The sequence below is a fragment of the Drosophila melanogaster genome, chromosome 2R, assembly GCF_000001215.4.
Source record: "Drosophila melanogaster chromosome 2R".
Taxonomy (NCBI): domain Eukaryota; kingdom Metazoa; phylum Arthropoda; class Insecta; order Diptera; family Drosophilidae; genus Drosophila; species Drosophila melanogaster.
In genome coordinates, this window is record NT_033778.4 from 8,888,129 (window position 1) to 8,907,321 (window position 19,193).

At 48.5% G+C, this 19,193-nt stretch overlaps 8 protein-coding genes and 1 non-coding gene across 16 annotated transcripts; 4 read left to right on the forward strand and 5 right to left on the reverse strand.

Annotated features, from left to right (window-relative positions):
• Window positions 1-275: 275 nt before the first annotated feature.
• Window positions 276-3,273, reverse strand: CG8272 (uncharacterized protein). 2 transcript variants are annotated; one of them, NM_136569.4, is made up of 3 exons: window positions 3,122-3,273; window positions 1,731-2,990; window positions 276-1,667 (listed from the first exon to the last, which is right to left on the reverse strand). In NM_136569.4, exons 1-3 carry the CDS (start codon window positions 3,170-3,172, stop codon window positions 909-911), a joined length of 2,070 nt encoding a protein of 689 aa, NP_610413.1. In that variant the 5' UTR covers window positions 3,173-3,273; the 3' UTR covers window positions 276-908. Both variants share the same exon structure in this region, with proteins under 2 accessions (NP_610413.1, NP_001260812.1).
• Window positions 3,274-3,703: 430 nt separating this feature from the next.
• DCTN2-p50 (Dynactin 2, p50 subunit) lies at window positions 3,704-5,211 on the forward strand. Its single transcript, NM_079951.3, has 3 exons — window positions 3,704-3,861; window positions 3,946-4,867; window positions 4,934-5,211. The coding sequence occupies exons 1-3, from the start codon at window positions 3,826-3,828 to the stop codon at window positions 5,116-5,118; spliced, it is 1,143 nt and encodes a 380-aa protein (NP_524690.1). The 5' UTR covers window positions 3,704-3,825; the 3' UTR covers window positions 5,119-5,211.
• A 273-nt stretch (window positions 5,212-5,484) lies between these two features.
• Window positions 5,485-10,670, forward strand: Sec31 (Secretory 31). Of its 4 annotated transcripts, none has more exons than NM_001299286.1 (12): window positions 5,485-5,609; window positions 5,798-6,013; window positions 6,076-7,039; window positions 7,102-7,345; window positions 7,404-7,516; window positions 7,659-7,715; window positions 7,823-7,925; window positions 8,076-9,502; window positions 9,567-9,674; window positions 9,737-10,045; window positions 10,123-10,194; window positions 10,261-10,670. In NM_001299286.1, the coding sequence occupies exons 2-12, from the start codon at window positions 5,817-5,819 to the stop codon at window positions 10,447-10,449; spliced, it is 3,783 nt and encodes a 1,260-aa protein (NP_001286215.1). In that variant the 5' UTR covers window positions 5,485-5,609; window positions 5,798-5,816; the 3' UTR covers window positions 10,450-10,670. The 4 variants fall into 4 exon arrangements, with proteins under 4 accessions (NP_001286215.1, NP_001286214.1, NP_724716.1 ...); NM_001299285.1 differs by having other exon boundaries at window positions 7,826-7,925; NM_165630.3 differs by lacking the exon at window positions 7,659-7,715.
• Window positions 9,692-10,147, reverse strand: asRNA:CR45202 (antisense RNA:CR45202). Its single transcript, NR_124476.1, has 2 exons — window positions 10,093-10,147; window positions 9,692-10,024 (listed from the first exon to the last, which is right to left on the reverse strand).
• Window positions 10,601-12,083, reverse strand: ana2 (anastral spindle 2). 2 transcript variants are annotated; one of them, NM_001299287.1, is made up of 2 exons: window positions 11,239-12,083; window positions 10,601-11,184 (listed from the first exon to the last, which is right to left on the reverse strand). In NM_001299287.1, the coding sequence occupies exons 1-2, from the start codon at window positions 11,990-11,992 to the stop codon at window positions 10,679-10,681; spliced, it is 1,260 nt and encodes a 419-aa protein (NP_001286216.1). In that variant the 5' UTR covers window positions 11,993-12,083; the 3' UTR covers window positions 10,601-10,678. The 2 variants fall into 2 exon arrangements, with proteins under 2 accessions (NP_001286216.1, NP_610415.1); NM_136571.3 differs by having other exon boundaries at window positions 10,601-11,187.
• Window positions 12,084-12,112: 29 nt separating this feature from the next.
• On the forward strand, window positions 12,113-12,489 carry CG13751 (uncharacterized protein). The gene has a single exon (NM_136572.3). It carries the CDS (start codon window positions 12,214-12,216, stop codon window positions 12,445-12,447), a length of 234 nt encoding a protein of 77 aa, NP_610416.1. The 5' UTR covers window positions 12,113-12,213; the 3' UTR covers window positions 12,448-12,489.
• MrgBP (MRG/MORF4L binding protein) lies at window positions 12,438-13,247 on the reverse strand. Its single transcript, NM_136573.4, has 2 exons — window positions 12,765-13,247; window positions 12,438-12,712 (listed from the first exon to the last, which is right to left on the reverse strand). The coding sequence occupies exons 1-2, from the start codon at window positions 13,177-13,179 to the stop codon at window positions 12,522-12,524; spliced, it is 606 nt and encodes a 201-aa protein (NP_610417.1). The 5' UTR covers window positions 13,180-13,247; the 3' UTR covers window positions 12,438-12,521.
• A 28-nt stretch (window positions 13,248-13,275) lies between these two features.
• Ggamma1 (G protein gamma subunit 1) lies at window positions 13,276-16,663 on the forward strand. Of its 3 annotated transcripts, none has more exons than NM_078938.3 (2): window positions 13,276-13,303; window positions 14,200-15,002. In NM_078938.3, the coding sequence occupies exon 2, from the start codon at window positions 14,220-14,222 to the stop codon at window positions 14,430-14,432; it is 213 nt and encodes a 70-aa protein (NP_523662.1). In that variant the 5' UTR covers window positions 13,276-13,303; window positions 14,200-14,219; the 3' UTR covers window positions 14,433-15,002. The 3 variants fall into 3 exon arrangements, with proteins under 3 accessions (NP_523662.1, NP_724718.1, NP_724719.1); NM_165631.2 differs by lacking the exon at window positions 13,276-13,303 and adding an exon at window positions 13,305-13,394 and having other exon boundaries at window positions 14,200-16,663; NM_165632.2 differs by lacking the exon at window positions 13,276-13,303 and adding an exon at window positions 13,305-13,394 and having other exon boundaries at window positions 14,009-15,002.
• A 52-nt stretch (window positions 16,664-16,715) lies between these two features.
• CCT8 (Chaperonin containing TCP1 subunit 8) lies at window positions 16,716-18,862 on the reverse strand. Its single transcript, NM_136574.3, has 3 exons — window positions 18,725-18,862; window positions 17,515-18,545; window positions 16,716-17,450 (listed from the first exon to the last, which is right to left on the reverse strand). Exons 1-3 carry the CDS (start codon window positions 18,782-18,784, stop codon window positions 16,901-16,903), a joined length of 1,641 nt encoding a protein of 546 aa, NP_610418.1. The 5' UTR covers window positions 18,785-18,862; the 3' UTR covers window positions 16,716-16,900.
• Window positions 18,863-19,193: the final 331 nt, after the last annotated feature.

Sequence of the window (19,193 nt, forward strand, 5' to 3'; positions counted from 1 at the left end):
CCCGTTTAGATCGTCAAGAAGAACAAATTTTGTTTTGGGTAAATATTTAATTACTTTCGAACATTAAGACTTGTCATCTCAAATATCAAGGCTGGTTAGTCGAATTATTTACAAGAATAGAGCAAAAGCTTGTAAATTTTCGGAATACCTTTCCATAATGTAAAAACAGTCATTTGATTAACATGTATTTAGTTTATACCTCGCATATTGTTCTTCAAATATAAATTTAACTAACTGTACGATTTACTAGACACTCATTAAGTTACTCAGTAATTATTTTAATTTTTGATCTTTATTTACAAATACATTAACCACTTAAGTCAGTTGAGTTCAGTTAACGATTTAATCGTATAAAGCTTATAAGAAGTGACAGTGACTTGTTGTAATTATAACCACAATGTGTTTTCAAAAACTTCATTTTTGGGTTTTTCTCCTAAACTGAATTAACAAATTTTCAACTATTTAATAACTACTAACGAATCAAATCAAGTTAAATACTCAACAATCAAACAAACAACTTTAATTTTGGCAACCGATCACATAATTTACAATCGTGTACACTTATCATACGATTCGTACCTTACAAAAAATCACAGTTGAATGCGGACAAACGTTACGTACGAAAATTTAATTGCATTACAATCGAGACTTGTAATTTTGCTAATCTAACGTGCGCGGTTAGTGTAAATTTAAGTGCACATATATGCAAATACATATATGTCTGCATATATATGTATATGTATGTATATTTGACTAAAGCTTTCACAACTATAGCCCAGCTGCTGGGGGCCGATAGATAAAAATAAATATATGTGGGGGGTTGTTCCGACGGCTGGGGCGATTGACTAGCGGAAGTTGTACAGCTGAAAGTAGTACAACATCAAGACAATGAAGATGGCGGCAAAGTATCAGTAATCGAGTCGCTTTTTCAGGCGGAAAAACTCGGCGTTGTCGATGCTCGTCAGATTGTCCATGTTCAGGTTGCGCAACGTCTTCACGCCGGATAGTCGCTCCTCCAAGTCTGTGTACATACTCCGACATCGATAGATTGACAGCGTTTGCAGGCAGCTGCAGTTGGTGATAATGGCGTCCAGCGTGTGCTCCGTCAGCTGGCTGCAACCGCTGATGTGCAGAGCCTTCAGGCGGGGCAACTTAGACGTTACCACCTGGATGGTCTTGTCCGTAATGTTGTAGCAGTCAGATAGGTCGAGCTCCTCAATCGATGGGCAACTGCTGGCCATCGCCTCCATGCCCAGCAGGGAAATCTGCTGGCAATTCGAGAGCATTAGCCGCCTCAGCTCGATGTGCTTCAGCCCATATTTCAGGGATACATCACTGATCTTATTGCAGCCACGCAAGTTTAGCGATCGCAATCCCCGCAACTGCTGAATGTTGTGACCCTCGAAATCATCCTCTCGTATCAGGTTCATTTCGTAGGCGGCCAGCATGGCTTGCTTTCGCCGGGCATCCCGAACAATCTCATCCTCGGCCTTGCTCCTGAGCGATATCTTAATGGACTGCAGGGAACCCGCCAGGCTGTCTCGTTCCGCCAGCGTGTTCGAGTACGGCGGGTAGAAGTTGTCCATCGACGACACCTGCGAACCCGACTGCTTACGACTCATTTCCAGCTTGGATATGTTTATACCTGTGAGGGCTGCATCGGTTAACTATATTTAAATAAAACCAAATTACAAGGCAGAACTTATATTTATCGCGACTTTCAGTCTTACCCCACTGCAGTGCTCTAAAGAGAGCTCGCGCAGCCATCGCAGCTGGCCGATGACCGACTGGATAGCCTCATCGGTGGCTCCATTGACGCAGTGATTCAAGTGCAGTGATCGCAGACATCGTAGGTTACTGGCAATTGCCTTGATGCATTCCTCGCAGATCTGAAGGTATGAAACGTTCAGCTCCTGTATTACCGGATTCTCCTCGCTAGCGATGCCTTCTATGATGCCGCTGCTTGTCAAGTTATCGCAGTTTGAGATGTCCAGACTTTTGAGACACTTTAGCTTGGCCAAGTGGATGGCACCAGCATTTGTAATGCTCAGGCAGCCGTTCACCTTCAAGTGCTCCAGCTGCGGATTAGTTTGTACCAAGGCGGCCAGATTTTCATCGTTAACACACATTGTGGCCGACAAATCGAGGGCACACAACTGGGGCTGTGTGGCTAGAAAGTTCAGGATTGTGGTGCAGTTAAGCTGTCTGCATCCGGCCAAATAGAGGCGCTGCAGTTGGAGATTGAGGTCGCAAAGGGCCAACAAAGCCTGGCCAATTAGGGTGTGGCTAAAGTTCAACACGCGCAACGTACGTCGCTGCAGGTTCAGAATGGTGAGGATGAACTTGAACGTGAGCACAGACTCGCTGGGCAAAACGTGATCCGAGGAGCTGGTGGCAGGGTAAAATCTGCGATGAATAGCATTGTGAAAGGCTATGTGACAGCCGGACATGTTAATCGCTTCCAGACTGGGCATGAACGATGTGAGACGCATAAGAATGGCATCCGTGAGGTATTGGTTCTCGCACAGCGTCAGCTCCTTGATGCCGGCCAGATTGCTTGCCAGGTCGTTTAGGTCAGGACAGGAGTTGTTGTAAGAGTCCAGGAAAGAGCCGGACATGAACAGCGGCAGACAGCGCTTCAGCGACAGCGAGTGGAGATGGGGCAGCACGCCCAGCATGCCGTAGAACTGTTTGTCATTCAAATCCACATTGTCCAGAGCCAGGGACTGAGCGGTCCTGCCCATGAAGCGCATCAATTCCTTTACTTGTCCCAGTGTCACGTCCTCGAACAGGAAGTGCTGGAAACGCCGCTCGCAGCGCATCAGATCCACTCCAGGACTCAATTGATCCGATAGCACCACCTTGGAGAAGCAGACTCGCGTGCGCTGGTTAAATTCCGCCTGATCCAGCGCCGCATGCCATCGCTGGCAGGTGGATCCTGCCGCTTGTAAGTCCGAGTAGCCGAGATAGCTGAAAATCTTCAAAACAATCTGGGGGCGGAACAGAAAAAAACAAAATCAGCTGACTGCCCTAACAGGTATATGAATATGCAGATATAGATACGCTCGAAATGATGGATTGGTCACGGGACCGCGGCAGTCCGTTCACATTATATGCTCACCTCCAGCGGCAGATCATCGTATCTATGCAACCCGTACTCTAAGCCAGACATTACTCTATTGTTTTCGGATGCAAAATATTAAGATTAGTACAACCAACTAGCAGCTCCCACCGCCCACTCGCTTCGCCCGCAAACTACACGAAAACTACAGTGTTGACTAACTTAGTACCTGTGCTAGGTACAGTAGGACCGTGCCTTTTTTCTATCCTCACTGGTCTATAAAATACCAGAAGAAAAGTGTACCTTCATTGATTTACCAATTGGAAGTCGATCATGGAATTATTTACCTATTGCTTATGAATGATTTTAAATGTATATCGTTTTTCCTAAAATCAAAATAGGTTTAAATTAGCACAAAAAGCTTTAATTTATTTTTATAAATGTTTGCATCTATGAATCCAGTTAACAAAGTACAATGTGCAAGTACAATTTATTTATATCGATGATATATTTTGCAATACTATTTACTCTTAGCTTATTAGCCGTTACAAGTAATAACTGTCTTTTTTAAATGACTTTTTAGATACCTCTGTTTATAAATACTCCAATGACAACTGCACTTTGGCATTTGTTTGGTAACCGCGCACGGTAACTTTTTTTATGACATCAGATCGAATTGATTGTTGTAAAAAAGGATTTTTGAAGGTTTATAATTATTTCGTTGCCAAAGGATTCCAAACACCGCCGTCGACGTGCCCACAATAATGGCCGATCCCAAGTTCCAGAACCTACCGGGAATAGTAAGTCGGAACTCCGCACCATGGCAGTGACGTTTAAGCTTTCGTTTTTGCCCATTTATACATATATGTACTTTATGTTTTTAGGCTTATGACCAGCCGGACGTGTACGAAACTCCAGATGACCCGGAGCTCGATACATCCGACTACTACGAAGAGGAGCCGGAGAACGAAGCCATCGAGCGACTGCACATCTCGCCGAGCGTCGCTCACAAGCGCTTCAGCGGAGCAACGGTCGAGGGGAGTGTGGACTTCACGGATCGCATTGGACGACGCATGTGCCGGGGTTACGATACGCGCGGCTCCAGCGACTACGAGCTGGTTGGCCAGGGCGAGAAGGAGACGCCGGTGCAGAAGTGCCAGCGCCTGCAGATCGAGATGAACGAGCTTCTGAACGAGGTGGCCGCCTTGCAGGTGGACCGCAAGGTAGCCGACGAGGAGAAGCAGTCGTACGATGCGGTGGCCACGGTTATCAGCACGGCCCGAAAGGTGCTGGAGTCGCTGAAGCTGGAGCAAGTGCTGGGCAAGGAGCAGACGCCTGGAAGTAAGCAGGTGAAAGCACTCATTAGCCAGGTGGAGGAGTTCAAGCAGTCCGGCGTTCTCACAGCCATACCCACGCCTGGCACCGATCTGGCGGCCACGGCCCGCGTAGCCAGTCTAGAGCAGCGAATCTCGCAGCTGGAGAAGGTGCTGGGCGCTCAGCCGGACAAGTTGAGCCGCCTTACCGCCGCCACCAACACCACCAATGTACTAGAGGCAGTGCGTCATCTAAGCACCAAGGCGGCCCTGATACAGCCTGATAAACTGGACACCATCGAGCAGCGCCTGACCTCGCTGGCCGGCAAGATGGATGCTATCGCCGAAAAGTCCAGCGGCAGTGCCCAGGACGCCAAACGAGATCAGAAGATTACGGAACTATACGACATCGCGAAGCGCACGGAGCCAGTGGTGGAAATACTGCCGCACGTCATCGAACGCATGCAAGCCCTCGAGGCCCTCCATAAATATGGTAAGCAATTCTATTTAGCATTTTAGCATTGTGCTTGTTTCTGTAACTAATCAACTTGCTCTGCAGCAAACAATTTCGCCAAGATCATCGCAGAGATTGAGCAGAAGCAGGGAACCATCACCACTAGCTTGGTGAACAACAAGGAGCTGCTGCATTCCGTACAGGAGACTTTCGCCCAGAATCTGGAGACTATCAACAGCAAGGTGGCCAAGGTGGAGCAGCGTGTGGCGGCCATATCGTCTGCCAAATGAGTGGATGCATACCATGCGTATTAAATAAACATAGCTTATATTTATGAAAGATACCTATAATAAAGAGATCTACATTCGAGTCCAGTTCCAGTCAAAAAATAAATGCAAAGTGATCTGGAATTTAAAATGAGTTCATAATAAATATTAATATTAAAAGTGCTGAAGCTAGTTTACGAATATAAAATGCGATGGAAAATAAATCTTTAAATAATTTCGACTATCATTTTTAATAATGTATACTGATAAAAACTATTTTTAAAATTGCACATTGAAACGGAATATTTAAATTGCATACCGTTAAACTCGCAGTATATTCTGGTCGCACGCATTTGGTATTTCAGTGCGTGCCCTGTGGTATATTACGTTGGCTCAGAGCACGGTCACACTGGCCGTTCCTACGGTTCTTAAAAATATTAACGATTCCAGTTAAATTCAAGATCAAAAAGTCTCGTTGCAGCGCAAGCGAGTACAAATTGCATTCACAATTGTGTGTAAGTTGCGCAATTAGCATAATTAAAGATACTTAAAGGCCGGCGGGCACTACTGGGCCACATCTGCAATGGGGAAGCCAATGGGAAAAGTGATGACGGGGCTTACTCCAATTGGACGTGACACAATTTCGTTCTGAACTTGTACCTCCCATAATATTTGTGTTTTTTCGCTTTATTTACACGAGCAGCACGAAGGGACATTGCAAGATGAAGATCAAGGAACTGCAAAAGACGGTGAACATCGCCTGGTCGCCGGCGCAGCAGCAGCAGATTCTCTTGGCCGCCGGCACCGCCGCCCAACAATTCGATTCCAATGCCAATTCCACTCTGGAGTTGTACTCACCGAACTTCAGCGATGCCACATACGATCTGGAGCTGAGGGCCAGCGTTTCCAGCCAGTACAAGTGAGTTATGGCTTTCAATTTGTGCATCAAGTCGTTCACATAACCGGCTTTTCCTCCCGCAGGTTCCAAAAACTCATCTGGTCCCCAGTGGGACCACACCCCAGTGGCCTGATTGTGGGCGGCTGCGAGGCGGGGCAGATCAACATATACTCAGCCGACAAGCTGCTTGCAGGCAAGGAGGAGCCGCTTCTGAAGCGCCAGGACAAGCACACAGGCGCCGTTAGCGGGTTGGACTTCAATCCCTTCCAGAACAACCTGCTGGCCTCATGCGCCTCCGAATCGGAAATCCTAATCTGGGACCTCAACAACCCGGAAACAAGCATGAGTCCCGGCACCAAGACACAACCACTGGAGGACGTAAAGAACGTAGCATGGAACAGGCAGGTGCAGCACATTCTAGCCTCCGTGTTCAGCACACGCTGCGTGATTTGGGATCTGCGTAAGAGTCAGCAGATCATCAAGCTCTCCGACTCGCAGTCGCGAGTGAGGTGGCACGCTATTGAGTGGCATCCGGAGGCGGCGACGCAGGTGTGGCTGGCTTCCGAGGACGACCAGGCGCCAGTGGTGCAGCTGTGGGATCTGCGATATGCCACGGCTCCAGCCAAAACATACCAGATTCATGAGCGCGGAGTGCTGGGAATGTCGTGGTGCCTGCAGGACAACGATCTAATGGTTTCGTGTGGCAAAGACAACCGCATCTATTGCTGGAACCCCAATACCAAGATTCCAGAGGGAGAAATCCTATCTGAGGTTGCCACCACTGCCTCGTGGTACTCCGATGTGCAGTTTTGCCCACGTAATCCAGCTCTGATAGCTAGCGCCAGCTTGGAGGGAGCAGTTTCCATTTACTCTCTACATGGAGGCACTCACCACCTTGTGCAAACCGCCAACAAGATTGCCGACTCGTTTCCGGGCATGGATCAGTTTGCCCAGGAGCCAATTCCGCAGCAGGCCACGCAAGTGGTTTACCATGACCTGGCGCACGCTCCCAAATGGATGAAGCGGCCCTGTGGCGTTGCCTTTGGAGTTAGTTAGCTGGCGTAAACAAGTTTATAAACCTATTTAAAAATCAATTTCTTCGTTTTTAGTTCGGTGGCAAGTTGGTCAGTTTCAATGGAACCTCGAAAACGGTCAAGGTCCAACAGCTAACCACCGAATCCGCCCTTGTGGACCGGGCTAATGCCCTGGAACGCTCTCTGGTCGATGCCAATTATTCGGATTACTGTCGGCAGCGAGCAGACGAGACACCGGATCAGCATGGCCGCTACATCTGGTACTTTATTAAGGCGAACTTCGAGCTTAATCCCAAGGAGGAAATGCTGAACCTTTTGGGTAGGATCTCTCTTTGCGTACGCGGCTACTTAAGCTAAGATTTTGTCTTACTTTTAAGGCTACAACAAAGACGACATCGATAGCAAGTTCAACAAGTTTATCAAGGAAACGGATGGCAACTCGCATTCGGATGTGGATACTCTGACGACCCGCATCTCGACACTGACCCATGTAAGTGCTCATTAGACATTGTCTTATCAGTCGAAAAAGAAAAACAAGCAGCATTGCGCACACTTTCGATCTTCCACGTATGCTCATCTTGCTCTGTATATTTCTATCCGATAACATAACTCATGCTATGCCATTGCCGTAGAGCGACTCTTCTGAGGTCGAGTGTGATCAGAGTACTAACTATAGCACCGATAATTCGGTAAGAGCTTACATGCCAGGCTCTTAATCGAGGCCAACAAACTCAAAGCAGCTTTTTCTGGGAACCATTTGAGGTGTATTCTTATACAAATGTTATTTCTTACCCAGCAGACGCAAGATAACAAGTTTGATGGCAATGCAATCGACTCACAAAATCACAACGACTTTGCCACTCCTCCGAGGCCGCAATTCAAGGTTCCCAGCGGAGACCGTAAGTAATACATGTTGTATAGTGCTCACTTAGTTTGGTAACTTTTTATCTAAACATTAATAACCTAAAAGCTTTTCTTTTGCGCAAAATAGTTCTAACTTTGCCAGCTAGTAAGCACTTGTTAAATGATCGGTTTTCTACACTTTACAGACTCGGATAGCCTGATTGCCGAGGCAATACTCACTGGCAATGTGGACGCTGCCGTGGAGCTCTGTCTGGAAGCACAGCGCATTCCTGAAGCCCTGATTATCGCCTCAACGGCTGGCATTGAGACTCTGAACCGCACGCAAACGCGCTACCTGCTGCAGCAGAAGAACGAGCTATCGCACGTTATCTCCGCTTTGGTATCGCGCGACTGGTTGGACTTCGTCAACAGATGCACTGTGGACTCGTGGAAGGAGGCCCTGGTGGCCGCGCTCAAGCACAGCGAGCGCAAGGTGGTGGACATCTGCGAGCGACTAGGCGATCGCCTCTTAAGTGAGTGCGCCTCAAGCGCCGAGTTTACGCGCAACGCCATGCTCTGCTACATTTGCGCCGGCAGCATCGACAAACTGGTCACCGCGTGGTACCAGTTAAAGCGGCTGGAGCAGCAGAACCCCGGCTACAAGCCCAACACCACAGAGCTGCAGGACTTGGCTGAGATGGTGATGCTGATGTGCAAGTCGTTGGAGCAGCAAGGCATATCCGTGGACTTGGCTGGTCGCTTTGCCGGCTTTCTGACTGAGTACGGCGGTCTTCTTGCGTCCCAGGGTGCTCTGACTGCAGCCCTGCAGTACATTACCACCTTGGGCGGAGGAGCTGCCGCCAGCGAAAGCGATGTTCTGCAGAGCCTACGAGACCGGATAAATAACGCTGTCAACCTGGACTACACCCAGCCACAGGCAGCAGTCGCTGCTGCGCCACACGGCTACCAACCGACTCGTGGTCGTGGATCGTTCTCGCAGCCACAGCCTTCGGCTCCCATGCCCTACGGCCAGCCGCCCAATCAGTATGCACAGCCCAGCTGGCCAGCGCAAGTGCCTCCACTACAAACAAGCTACCCAGGAGCCCAGCAGCCTCAGGCTCCGCCGCAGATATTCAATCCGCAGCCTGTGAAACCAGAGCCCCTGGCCCAACCACCGCGCCCACTCAGCAATGCCAGCTCTTCAGGTGGTCCGCCGCCAGCAGGCGGCGCATCATCCTCCGGCGGATCGGGTCTTTCTGGCCGCTCCAAATACGTTTTGGACCCATCTGTAGCAGCTCCAACCAGTTCCTACGGAATGCCATACAATCCAGTGCCGGCCCCCGTTCCATCAGCGGTTCCATTTGGCGGCGGAGGAGTGCCTGGGCCCGCACCCCAGCCAGCTAGCGTGCCAACGTACAACAGCAACGCGTTCAACACGAATCCTATTGCGGCTGCCCAACCTTACAACCCTTCGCCACTCATGCCAGCTCAGCAGAATCAGTTCGTGCCCGGTGTGAATCCCATCGAGACAATGCCACCGCCGGCTGTGCCACCAGTCATCCAGAATGTGCAACGCAATCCCACACCACCACCTGGCTGGAACGATCCTCCTGCACTGAAATCTTCGCGAGCGGTAAGTACTTGGTATACGAAATGTCATAGGCTTTATCCTAATTGTTTGCTTCTTTCTCTAACAGCCTAAGCCGAAGCCGGTGGTTGAGCCAAGTGCTGCTATCTTCCATCCCCTGTTCCCAGTCGACCCGAATCAGAACCAGAACGGTTATGTGGACCCCTCTCAATATCAGGTGGGATTTAAAAGCGGATTATTGGTCAGGAAGTAGATCAAAAATGTATTTATTTTCTCCAGCACGCAGCACCACTTGGAGGAGTGCCCAATACGTACTACAACCCGGCTGCCTTCAACAACAATCCCCAGCAGCAGCAGCAGCATCAGCAATCATATCTCCAGCCTCAGCAGCCAGCCCCTGGGATTCAGCAGCCAAACTGGCAGGGACAACAGCAAACCATTGGCTATACCGAGCAGCCAGCGCCCATCCAGCAACAGCGCCAACCGGCGCCGCCCAAGGAGAAGCCACCACTCCCCGAGGAGTACATCTACTTGCAGACTGTGCTGGAGGAGCTGAAGAACCGCTGCCTGGGCGCAACCAATGATCCGGTAAGTCTATTAATAAATGATCCATATAGACAAAAGGAATAACTTACTTTTGTTTATAAATTTTCTTACATTTTAAGCGCACAAAACGAAAGTTTGTCGATGTTGTCAAGAGGCTCGAAAATCTCTACGACTGCCTGAGAGATGGAAAGGTGAGAGCTGCTGCCTTAGATCGCGATTCAATTGCAATTCTCAAATGGCATTTACTTTAATTCCAGCTCACTCCCACCACGGTGCAATATCTGAATCAAATAGTTCAGTACATTCAAATATCCGACTATGCCAATGCTATGGAAATCCACACGCAAATCGCCTTCGGAACGGACTTTGCGCAGTGCGCGGGCTTTATGCAGGGACTGAAGGTCCTACTGCAATCCGCATCCGAGCTACAGTTGGTTCTGCGTTAGAGCCCCGTCGCCGGATCGCAGCCAAGTTCACTAAACGTATATTCTTATTGTGTCTTCAGATATCGATGTCAAACACAAAATGTTTTGTATACAAAGAGTGGTTCTCTACGTTAGTTTAGGCTGGGATCACCAGAAGATTGTCAACGTTATTCCGTGTATTGAAATATATTTCCACTTAAATCGCAAATAGACATATGCATAAATAACAAAACGAACATTGTACATGCTTTCACAACAGCTTCGGCTGGTTCCTGATATTCTCCAAGTCCAGTTGAATATGTGGCGAAGGGGCGGTCGCCGCCATGGGAGATTGTGGACACACCGGCTCCAGTTGCTCCTCGGGCAGCAGACGGTATTTTTTGAGATACTTGTACGAAGCATTGGATATGTCGTTTGGACTCTGCGCGTGGCCTATGTTGTCGATCGGACGCAGTGGCTCTGGATTAGGGGACTTCGGCGACGCCCCCAGGCGCATATCCTTCATCAACTCATCCACTGGCTGGCGCAAGTATTTCAGCGCCAGCTCGTTCATCACCATGCTCTTCTCGGTGTTGGGCTTGGCCAGTTGAGGGATCCGCTTCGCCTGAGGCGTATTGGCCCGGTAGCCCGTAGATTGGGCGATCGGCGGATGTGGTCGAGGAGACGGAAACTGAGGAATCACTCGTGCTTGTGGCGGCGGCAATGGTTCCTCCTCCTCTGCTATGTAATCCTGCATAATGGGAGACAAGCGTCTACCTGCTAGGAAGGATGTTTTATTGGATTCTTTTCATACAGATTCAACGTACGCACCTTGATTGGTGGTCAGAATATCGCACTGGGTGCCAGTGGTACTGCTGGCTTTTGAAATGGCTTCGGGTTTCGCTCGCTGCTGTTGCTCCAAAATCATCTCGCAGAGATTCCGAAGCTGTTGCTGCTCATGGCGCACGGACTCCACAAGGGATACCAGAGCCGCCAGATCACTCTTATTGGCCAAGTTGCTGACGTCGATGTCGGAATAGACAACCTGGGGCAGTGATTTTCGCGGAGGAGATGGGTTGAAGGGATCGGTCTGTGTGCCAGCACAGATGGTGAGGACATCTGCGTTGGAGGAGCTGGACAAGCGCCTAGATTGATATGCCTGTTGCTTGGGCTCGGCATTATAGCCACCAGCATTGCAGTTCATATGATTGGTAGTCTGCTGCGCATCGCTTGCATAGTTGCGATCCCGGGGCATTACTTGGTATTCCTTCGAGGAGCACGGACTATTGCTGCTGGGAGCGGTGCGAGGACCCAGTTCTGTGGCCAAAATGGGCGAAAAGTTGACCCTGGGCAGCATTTGCTTCTTCCAGGACGCGAAGGTGGGTGCAGCACGAGGGGATGACTCCTGATGTGCATGATTTGGCTGCTGCGGCTGCATCTGCGGATCCTGCGGCGGCTGGCCAAACAATATGGATACCTCCGGCACGGTGGGCCCTATAATCTCATTGGTGTGGCCCATGGGCACTGCTGCACTCGGCCTGGGCGCTAGTCTGGGCAGCATATCCTCCGTTTCGGGAACAAACATTTGGAGCGTATTTGTTTATATTTGCCGATTAAATTAAATTCGAGCGGGAGAATCTGTCCAATTGGAAGTCGATCGACTTAGGGGTGGAACTAGGGCTGACGTAAAACGCCAACTTATCGATACTTTATCGAGTGTACCCTACACTTAGCCAAGTTTCCAAGTGCACGAGTCACCCAGCGGACTGTGTGTCATAGCAAAAGCTGAAATTTCTCGGGGGAAAAATGCCTGTTTTGGAGCACATCAAAGCCATGGCAGAGACTCCGACTCCAGCTGAGAACAGCCCTGCACCGGCAGACGAGAATGCTCCGCCCCAGGCAGTCCGGGAACTGACGCAGACCGACCATCTCAACCGACGCCTTCTCAAATCGCTCCTGGAAAACATGCAGGCCACCGAGGTTCTGGCGCAGGAGAACGGGAACGGCTCCAACGAGGAGGACAACGATTTCGAAGAATAAATCCTTTTATTAGAGTACAGTAAAACTAATGAGCTAAAACGGATCAACAATCGTCAGTTTCGGGCGGGGGTCACCTATATGCGACGGCGCTTGTTGCTCTGCACCGGCGGCGGCGTAGTGGAGGGGCTGATGGACTCGTTGGACATGGAGCCGCGTGTGCGCTTGGCCGGACGCTTGGGCAGCTGCTCCTGGGGCTTGGCGACGGGCTTTTTGTCGCCGTCCTTGGTGGAATTCGTCGGTACCGGCGTTTTGGTTGCAGGTGGAGCTGTAAAACAACATTACAAGTGAATGAATCCTGATGATAACTAACGAACTACCTTTGCCATTGGTCTCTGCTGTTGGAGGGGCCGACTGTGCCTCTGCAGCCTCCTCGTTGGCATGCACTTCCACCGTCTTTTTGGTCTGTAGCGTTCCGTAATCCTGCTCCGGCAGGCTGAACTCGCGCTCCTCGTTGGGAAAGGGCAGCGACTCCAGATCGTCCAGTTCCTTCAGCTTGTACATGGTGCCCAGGTGGCGCCAGATCAGCTCGCTGGGCATTTCACGGTTCAGCGACTTGGACAGACGCTGGACAATGCAGGACATGTAGAAGTGCTTGTTGATGCCCACCGGGCGCAGGCCTTCCATTGCATGGAACAGCTGCAGCTCTTCCTCGGCGGACCACTCGTGGTCGAGGGCGGCCGGTAAGGGGGCCGCCGTTCCGGCCACAGCCAGACCCTTGTCCTTGGCCATCATTTTGCAGAGCGCATGGAACTAAAAACTGATACGTATTGTATGTTTTTCTGCGCGAATATTAGCGATGGTATGCGGGTGCGCTCACGCACCCGAACTATCGCCGCGCGGCACATCACTAGTTTGGGTGTGTATCCACTTTTATTCGTCAACTTTGCTCGATTTTAGCCCGTAGAGTTCGAGATTTAAAAAAAAAAAAAACATATAAGCCGGAGCTGGTAATTAACAAATAGTGTGCAAATATAGTTATGTGTTGTGTGTGCATCCGTCGAAAACTTCACTTTTCCACTATAATCCCTCTGCTAACCACACGGCGCAGTACGCCTTCGTGTGTTTGTGTGTGTGTTCTCCTTCACTATTTCTGCATAAAAAACTAATTTTCGGTGTTCCCAACGAGTTGAGCAGTGTTTTTTGCACACAACTCGGGTTCTCCATGTGCTGGCACAAGTAGCGCCCACCGCCCACCACCACGCCCACTTGGGGTCAGTTAATAACCTTGCACTTGTTCGCGTCAAGGCTTCCAGTTCGGCTGGAAAGTTAATCAGCAATGCGATCGATGAAACCAATGCCTGCGTTCGGTTCTTTACATGTGCCACAAAATAACACATATGTTAATGCGTAGTGTGACTCACTATCTAGCTATCCTAACTTCCCGCCTAGTACTAAACACTGACTAAACTACACCAATCTACCAACTATCTCTGTCTAGAATCGCGAAAATGTACACATATGTTATAGCTTTGTGTCGCCTGTTCGATGTTGTGCCCGTATGGGGAAGCCTGTACAAAGAATGAGATATCTAAACTACATATAACCAACTTGTTATTTCCAGCCAGCCATTAAGATCCATCCAAACCAGTATTCCCAGAATCATACGATAAGATAAGCCAAAGCCAAAGATCAAAGACCAAGCCCTTCGGCGAAGCCACACAAGCACTAGCAACCAAGCACACCACCCCAAATCCACTATCCCGTAATTGCATTTCCCAGTATCCGTAACACTGAGAACCTTTTCAACCATAGGCCTATCCGAGACAGCCATCATGGACGTAATGTCATCATCCCTGCAGCAGCAGCGCGTCGTGGTGGAGCAGCTGCGTCGCGAGGCTGCCATCGACCGCCAGACGATCTCGGAGTCATGCGCTAAGATGATGAAGTACATCACGGAGCACGAGCAGGAGGACTACCTGCTCACCGGGTTCACCAGCCAGAAGGTGAATCCCTTCCGCGAGAAGTCGTCCTGCACCGTTCTCTAAGGAGGCGGTGAGGATGGTCCGCCGTTGCCGAGGAGTCAGCGATCGCCGGCGGACGTTTAGCTTATTTTTAGTTTAGCAAGATGGATTAGGACGCAAACGTGTGTGGAGTACTACCCCAGTACCAGTATCAACGCCACCTGGAACAATATATAGTTGTGCAGAAGCCACAAAAGCTACGATTGTCATAAGCAATATCATTACAAGAAGTTTGAATTCCAATTCTAATTCCAATTGCGAGGAATATATATATATATTTGAATCGATATATCAATGTGTACCAGCCACGTTAACAAGTAATGTCCGAAACCAGAAACACAAACTCAATGTCAAACCTAAATCTATATCTAAATCTAAATCGAAGCATTTGTTCCAAAGATATCAGAGTTGTTTCCTTTCCGATGAGTAACGCAGTTAATGTACACGAATATCCCAACTATAACGACAATTAATGCGCTGACTATAGCACCTACTACTCTACCTAACCCGAAATTCTATATATACAAAACTATCAACTTAATCCGACATACAAATTTATCAATAAACGCAAACTCAGTCGAAACGGAAATACATATGTTATATTTTGCCTTCTTATTTCGAGAAATATCTGTTGTATTTGTTGAAAATTGAGAAGATAACGAACGAGGCGAGTGTAAGAAGGAAAAGTTGTATTGAAAATATAAGTATTTTGAAGCTTATTAACCACCAGCGGGTGGAACGACACCACAAACAACAAATGTACGAAAATATCTTATTGAATTACTTAAAAGCTTTAACACGAAGCAGAAATGCTACCCACAACAACCAGCTAGTTGAACTTATCGCAATATTTAGTGCGTTTATTATCCAGTTTTTCTTAGTCAAAGTATATAACGAACGTTGCAATAAGCGACAAGAGCATATATAATACCAAATAACTTCAAAATGTAATCAATATTTGTCTCTTAGCATAGTTTCTTCATTTTAATTCACTACGGCGTAGCAAGCCGATATCCAATTGAATGATAGCAAAAAGTTTCGCAAGACCAATAACTTATTTCATTCCCGTAACAACACAACCAACACACAGATGTCCTCAGAAACTCGAAAACTGTCCGTTTCTCTAGTTTGGCGAAAATGCCGAGAAGAATGTGTGATTCTTCCTCCTCAAACGCATCCATTCTAATCATATATGTAAACGTGTTGAGCGCAATTAATTAAAGTGTTATTGGCATGAGAGAAAAGTAACCACACAAGCAAGTTATTTTTGTACAAACTAACATGGCATAGGGCACCTTTGTTCGGTATTGGAATGATAGACGCAATGATTATCCTGTAGGGAGAGCACGCGTATGATATCAGCATACACCCACCAAGTCGTACATACACACATATTGCATCCCGAACTTACGATTCTCGTCCCGCTGAGACGAACTGTCCAAGTCGCCAGCTCAGTGTGGATGGGAATGAGGAAGGTATAGTTTATTTGATCGGTTCTTCCAAAATTGCATTTAACAAGAGTTTTTGAATTGGCGGTGATTTTAGTTCCTAACGTAGCAAAATTCAGACAACGTTTACTTAGTACCAAGAATCACACGTTTTTGGAGACGGCATTTTCTATTCGGAAACCTATATAAAAGGTTTTGAGCTCCAGTTTGCTGTCGTGAGCAAACAGCAAAATGTGGTCCAAAGCCGCCATTGCGAAAGGCTTTCATGGGAGCCGCCCTATCAATCGAAACTGCAGTCGGTTACGGGAGTCCTCCCAGTTTCTGCTTAAACATTCCGCATTCAACAGTTTTCGATCCAACGGACACTTTGCATCCAAACTTTTTAGTTATCCCTGAATGTTATTAGCCCGAGGACAGCCGAACCACCCAATGGAGCACGGATGGTTTGGTTTCGTCCTCAGATGTGTCATTTTCTATAACTTATCCATAGAGGGTAAATCGCATTTGGAAAGGAAGGGCATTAGATGCACACGTACTCAAAATCAATCATGGTCATCGAATACACTTTAACACCTTTCACTTCAAATGAAAAGCGACAACGAGATCGTATTTTATTCGAAAATTAATACAACTCTTTTGCGATGCAAACGGGGACGAGTCCTCACAAATATTATTGAAATGTATCTGCGAATAAGCATTTGAAATATTGTACTCAACAAAATGAATAATCGTTTGCTTAAATTTCAAAAATAAAAAGCGATAACTTACTTAGATTCGTTATCTAGCGGTGGCACCGGGTTCGGTGCGAAAACCACGTTGTTTTATTTCAAAGGCCCCCGAAGGATCACGCGTTTCAGTTCAGTTTTCGTAAGTTAAGTTTATTAATACAAGAAACTGTGTGCATGGCTGTGTATGTGGGTGAGTGTGAGAGTGGTTAATGAAATTTATAATTTCCATGGGACTCGTTTATGAAAATACAATGCACTCTTTGTGGGAGCGGGAGAAACTAGTTATAGTAGGGAGTACGAATCACAGAGGAGCCGCTTAACTCTCGTCATCGCTGCCGGCAGCCTGTCGCACCTTGGGACCTCCGGCGCGCTTGGCCATGATGATCTGGTCCACCTTCAAGATGGTTGCGGCCGCGCCAACAGCGTACTTGAGACCCCAGAACTTGGACTGGTACAGATCGAAGAGCTTTGCCTTCGTTGTGTCGATGGTGCTGGCCTTCTCGGCCTCAATGTCGAAGCCGATTGTCTTTCCGGCCTCGTTGTTGTGGGCCAAATACAACTGGTTGACGATTTCCGTGCCATTGATGCCGGAGTTCTCGGCCAGAGCCTTGGGGAAAACTTCCAGCGCATTAGCGAACTTGCGCACGGCGTACTGGTCCAGACCAGGCAGAGTATCAGCATAGGCGGACAGCTGGGTGGCCAACTCGATCTCGGTGGCGCCAGCTCCGGGCAGATAGCGGCCATCCCGGGTCAGGCACTTGAAGTTGTTAATAGCGTCATCCAGGGCACGCTCAATGTCATCCATGAAGTTGTCGGTAGCTCCACGGATCACCACGGTGGCAATGCGCGAGTCCTTGCCCTCGTTCCTGCAATGATTCAATAAGAAATTATAATGGTATTTTCTCTCGCTAATTCCATTGAAAATCCCACCTGAAGGCCACAATTGTGGTGTCTCCCAGTTCCTCGATGCAAACTTTGTCGCAGTAGCCCAACTCCTCCTGACTGGGCGTGGTGATGCGCGGCAGGACAGTGGCGTTTACGGATCGGCTCAGGCGACGCAGGTCGAACTTAGAGTTGAGACGCACGGCCATCAGACCGTATTTGTTAAGGAAGTGCAGAGCCATGTCGCCAACCTTGCCGCCGGCCACAACCACCTTGACACCTGCGTCGGCGATAGCCTTGATCTGGCTCTCCAACAGGCTCTCTTCGCCGGAGGAAAAGCTCAATAGCTCGTCGGCCGACTTGATCAGCACTGTGCCCTTGGTCTCAGTTTGGATAATATCGACGGGGCAGGAGAAAATCACGATCTTGGCCTTCTCTGCATAGGTCACATCGCCTTCTACGAAGCGCTTGAAGACCATGCCGCGAACCACCTCAGACTTGGTCAGTCCGCTGCCCAAGATCTTACAGATGCGAATGTTGTCCACGTTGAAGGTGCCCTCATCCGGCAAGATGGAGACGCAGGCCTTGCTCACCAAATCGTTGAGGAAGTCCTCCTGGCCGTACTGCTTCGACATGATCGATGTGCGGAGTACCTCCTTGACCTTCTCCACATTGCGATAGTCCTCGATCTTGTGGCTCACCAGATTGGGCAGAATCTCCAGAGCCTTCTCCAAGGCCTTTTCATAGCCGTCGGAGATCTCGGCAGTGGTGATTCCTAGACGCAGCAGCTCCTCAGCGGACTCCAACAGAGCTCCGGCCAGCACCACCACGAAGTTTGTACCATCGCCCACCTCGGCATCCTGCATCTGGCTGGCCATGACGATCAACTTGGCGGCTGGATGCTCAACATCCAGCTCCCGCATGATGGTGCCGGCATCGCTGGTCACGAACTGCTTCTCGATGTGATTGATGATCATCTTGTTCATGCCATTTGGCCCATAGGCAGAGCGCATGGTCTGTGCAAACTCCTTGCAGGCGCTGATGTTGCGGAACACCGCCTCCTCCAGCCCACTGTACATCTGAGGACACAAGTAAAGCCATTAAATTAGTCATTTTTCTTTCATATGTCGAGCCCCGTTCCATGAGGATGACTAATCACGCGCCTCCGCAAGACGGCATGTTTTCTTTTAAGCCGAATCTCAATGAAACCGATGCCCGGCGGACTCCTCGCAGAGTTATTCCTCCTTGTTGCACTTACCCGGGCGCCATCCTTCAGCATCTGCGACACACCGGGAGCCTTGGGAACGGATAAAGCCATTTTTTAACACAGATTTCAATTTCACACGGAGTCAGTCGGTAAATTCCAGCTATAGTTATAACCTCAAAGTGGCCGCGAACATTCTGGATGGGATAGCGATGGCACTTGCCTATCGATTATCGTAAACGGTGACTGGCGCTATTTTATTTTTATTTTACATTTGAATTGATCTTTTTCAATAAGGTAACGATTCTCAATGGTTTATGATGAATAGCATGCAATTAACAATATAGTTCAGCAGTGGAGTTTACGCCCCAAAGAATCCTGTAAATCGAGTTTATTTCTTGGTCTTTGAACGCATTTACTTAAATAATCCAGGATAATGTATATAAGTTACTCCAAATAAGTAATATTTACAGTTGCAAAAGAATTTACTCATTTTAAGTTTTGAGGAAATTTTAAAACAATT

Excerpts from the sequence above, each read along its gene's own strand:
- CG8272 (NM_136569.4), bottom strand. The coding sequence starts at position 3,172 with ATGTCTGGCTTAGAGTACGGGTTGCATAGATACGATGATCTGCCGCTG. Across the intron at positions 2,991-3,121 it reads ACGATGATCTGCCGCTGGAG|ATTGTTTTGAAGATTTTCAG; the intron begins GTGAGCATATAA and ends TTCCGCCCCCAG. Across the intron at positions 1,668-1,730 it reads CTTTAGAGCACTGCAGTGGG|TTAACCGATGCAGCCCTCAC; the intron begins GTAAGACTGAAA and ends ATTTAAATATAG.
- DCTN2-p50 (NM_079951.3), top strand. The coding sequence starts at position 3,826 with ATGGCCGATCCCAAGTTCCAGAACCTACCGGGAATA. Across the intron at positions 3,862-3,945 it reads TCCAGAACCTACCGGGAATA|GCTTATGACCAGCCGGACGT; the intron begins GTAAGTCGGAAC and ends TTATGTTTTTAG. Across the intron at positions 4,868-4,933 it reads CGAGGCCCTCCATAAATATG|CAAACAATTTCGCCAAGATC; the intron begins GTAAGCAATTCT and ends CTTGCTCTGCAG.
- Sec31 (NM_001299286.1), top strand. The coding sequence starts at position 5,817 with ATGAAGATCAAGGAACTGCAAAAGACGGTGAACATCGCCTGGTCGCCG. Across the intron at positions 6,014-6,075 it reads AGCGTTTCCAGCCAGTACAA|GTTCCAAAAACTCATCTGGT; the intron begins GTGAGTTATGGC and ends TTCCTCCCGCAG. Across the intron at positions 7,716-7,822 it reads ACTATAGCACCGATAATTCG|CAGACGCAAGATAACAAGTT; the intron begins GTAAGAGCTTAC and ends TTTCTTACCCAG.
- ana2 (NM_136571.3), bottom strand. The coding sequence starts at position 11,992 with ATGTTTGTTCCCGAAACGGAGGATATGCTGCCCAGACTAGCGCCCAGG. Across the intron at positions 11,188-11,238 it reads TATTCTGACCACCAATCAAG|CAGGTAGACGCTTGTCTCCC; the intron begins GTGCGTACGTTG and ends CATCCTTCCTAG.
- CG13751 (NM_136572.3), top strand. The coding sequence starts at position 12,214 with ATGCCTGTTTTGGAGCACATCAAAGCCATGGCAGAGACTCCGACTCCA.
- MrgBP (NM_136573.4), bottom strand. The coding sequence starts at position 13,179 with ATGATGGCCAAGGACAAGGGTCTGGCTGTGGCCGGAACGGCGGCCCCC. Across the intron at positions 12,713-12,764 it reads AGCAGAGACCAATGGCAAAG|CTCCACCTGCAACCAAAACG; the intron begins GTAGTTCGTTAG and ends GTTGTTTTACAG.
- Ggamma1 (NM_078938.3), top strand. The coding sequence starts at position 14,220 with ATGGACGTAATGTCATCATCCCTGCAGCAGCAGCGCGTCGTGGTGGAG.
- CCT8 (NM_136574.3), bottom strand. The coding sequence starts at position 18,784 with ATGGCTTTATCCGTTCCCAAGGCTCCCGGTGTGTCGCAGATGCTGAAG. Across the intron at positions 18,546-18,724 it reads TGCTGAAGGATGGCGCCCGG|ATGTACAGTGGGCTGGAGGA; the intron begins GTAAGTGCAACA and ends TTGTGTCCTCAG. Across the intron at positions 17,451-17,514 it reads ACCACAATTGTGGCCTTCAG|GAACGAGGGCAAGGACTCGC; the intron begins GTGGGATTTTCA and ends GAATCATTGCAG.